Here is a 2,500-nt window from a genome sequence, read left to right on the forward strand (position 1 = left end):
AATAAACAAGTATTTGATATGAGAGAGAAAAATAAATAATAGAGAAAGGAAAAGAAGATAGAAAGGAAGAAAGGAAAAAAGATGGAGGAAGAAAAGGGAGGAAAGGAAGAAAGAAGTGGATGAGGGGGGAAGAATATTGAAGAAAAGGGAAGAAAATGAAGAAAAAGAAAAAAGTAAATGATTTGACAAAAAAAGATGAAAGGAAAGAGAGAGGAAAAGTTATACACAATCTTCGTGAGAGAGAGAGAGAGAGAGAGAGAGAGAGAATGGTGAATTTATTTATTTACGTAAAAATTCTTGCACCTTTTCAGAAGAGGAATATTTTATCGACAAAGAAAAAAAAAGAAAAAAGAAAAAAAAGATTCGTTCTCTTTTCCCTCTTGAATGTATAAAGGAAAAAAGTAAGAAAAGGAAAAGAAGAAAAAGAAGAAAAGAGGTTGAAGAGGAAAATAAGAAAGGAAGAAAATGAAAAGGTGGAAAAAGAAAAAAAGTAAGAAAAAAGAAGGAAAAAAACAAAGGAAAAAGAAAAATAAGAAAAATGTATTTGTGTTGGTGTTTCTTGTGATACTGTTTTCTTCTTCTTCTTCTTCTTCTTCTCCTTCTTCTTTTTCTTCTTCTTGTTCTTCTTGTTTTTCTTCTTCATTTTCTTTTTCTTCTTTTCTTCATCTTCTTTTTCTTCTTCTTTTTCTTATTGTTGTTGTTGTTGACGTAAGACTGATTGAATTCCATCACGATTGATAATAAGGTTACTCTCTCTCTCTCTCTCTCTCTCTCTCTCTCTCTCTCTCTCTCTCTCTCTCTCTCTCTCTCTCTCTCTCTCTCTCTCTCTCTCTCTCTCTCTCCATTTTTTTGTCAAATCATTTAGTTCTTTCACTTTATTTTCCTCGCTTATTTTCCTCTTTTTTTTCTTTTTCCATTTTTCCCTATTTTAATTCACTCCATCACCATTTTTCGCAATATTAAGGTTTTTTTTATTTATTTTCTCTTATAGTAACGTTTTCCTTTCCCAGTTTTCCTCATAGTAACGTTTTTTTTACCTTTTTTCCCAATAATTACGTTTCCTTCCCTATTTTTCTGTTTGTTTTTTCACTTATGTTCCCTTTATTAAGTTTTTTCCTTGTTTATCCCCAGAGTAACGTTTTTCGTCCCTATTTTTCCCTAGAGTAACGTTTTTCGTCCCTATTTTTCCCTAGAGTAATGTTTTTCGTCCCTCTTTTTCCCTAGAGTAACTTTTTTCTTCCCTATTTTTCCCTAGAGTAACGTTTTTCTTCCCTATTTTTCCCTTTAGTAACGTTTTTCTTCCCTATTTTTCCCTAGAGTAACGTTTTCTTCCCTATTTCTCCCTAGAGTAACGTTTTGCTTACCTATTTTTCCCTAGAGTAACGTTTTTCGTCCCTATTTTTCCCTAGAGTAACGTTTTTCGTCCCTATTTTTCCCTAGAGTAACGTTTTGCTTACCTATTTTTCCCTAGAGTAACGTTTTTCTTCCCTATTTTTCCCTAGAGTAACGTTTTTCTTCCCTATTTTTCCCTAGAGTAACGTTTTTCTTCCCTATTTTTCCCTAGAGTAACGTTTTTCTTCCCTACTTTTCCCTAGAGTAACGTTTTTCTTCCCTACTTTTTCCTTGAGTAACGTTTTTCTTCCCTATTTTTCCCTAGAGTAATGTTTTTCTTCCCTATTTTTCCCTAGAGTAACGTTTTCTTCCCTATTTTTCCCTATAGTAACGTTTTTCTTCCCCATTTTTCCCCAGAGTAACGTTTTTCCCATATTTTCCGGTCTAGTAACGTTTTTATTCTCCTATTTTCCCATATACTAACGTTTTCTTCTTTTCCCTCAACAGCCAGACGCCGTTCGCTCAGGGCCCGAACGACACGCCCGAGGACATCTTACAGCGGATCGGGGAGGGCAAGATTAACCTAGACTCCGGGAACTGGGTCTCGGTCTCCCCGGCTGCAAAGGTACGTGTGTGTGTGTGTGTGTGTGTGTGTGTGTGTGTGTGTGTGTGTGTGTGTGTGTGTGTGTGTGTGTGTTTCCGTTTTCCCGGCTCAGAAATTGGTGAAATGTAAAGTGCAAAGAAAAAATGGGATAAAAAATAAAAAAATAAAGAGAAACTAAGATTTTGGGAAAGGGAAATTGGGGTAAGGTTTAGTGTGTGTGTGTGTGTGTGTGTGTGTGTGTGTGTGTGTGTGTGTGTGTGTGTGTGTGTGTGTACTGTTTAGGTGGGAGAAATCAAGGAAAAAGGATAGAATATAGAAATGAATGGAGAAAAGAATAGAGGAAGTAAGCGAAAAAAGAATGAATGAATGAAGGGAGGAAGAGAAAGGAACGAAAACCAAGGAAGATATATACAGAAAGAGGGACTGAAGGAAGGAAGGAAAGAATAAAGGAGAGGTAGAAAGAAGGCTTAGGGGAGTGTGTGTGTGTGTGTGTGTGTGTGTGTGTGTGTGTGTGTGTGTGTGTGTGTGTGTCCTATTCTCTCGTCCTTTCTCTCCTCCTTTTCT

The 2,500-nt window shown here is 36.1% G+C and overlaps 1 protein-coding gene across 14 annotated transcripts in view; it reads left to right on the forward strand.

Annotated features, from left to right (window-relative positions):
* The window catches only part of LOC126982353 (ribosomal protein S6 kinase 2 beta-like), a 227,704-nt gene that overhangs the window by 201,084 nt on the left and 24,120 nt on the right, over positions 1 to 2,500 (forward strand). For all 14 annotated transcript variants that reach the window (XR_007735132.1, XR_007735133.1, XR_007735123.1 and 11 more), the window contains one exon: positions 1,840 to 1,957. Coding sequence is in view for 1 of the 14 variants with exons in the window: in XM_050834369.1 (XP_050690326.1) it covers positions 1,840 to 1,957 (118 nt within the window). In the remaining 13 variants the exon portion in view is untranslated. The remainder of the gene's footprint in view (positions 1 to 1,839; positions 1,958 to 2,500) is intronic.

This window comes from Eriocheir sinensis, chromosome 50, assembly GCF_024679095.1.
Source record: "Eriocheir sinensis breed Jianghai 21 chromosome 50, ASM2467909v1, whole genome shotgun sequence".
NCBI lineage: Eukaryota > Metazoa > Arthropoda > Malacostraca > Decapoda > Varunidae > Eriocheir > Eriocheir sinensis.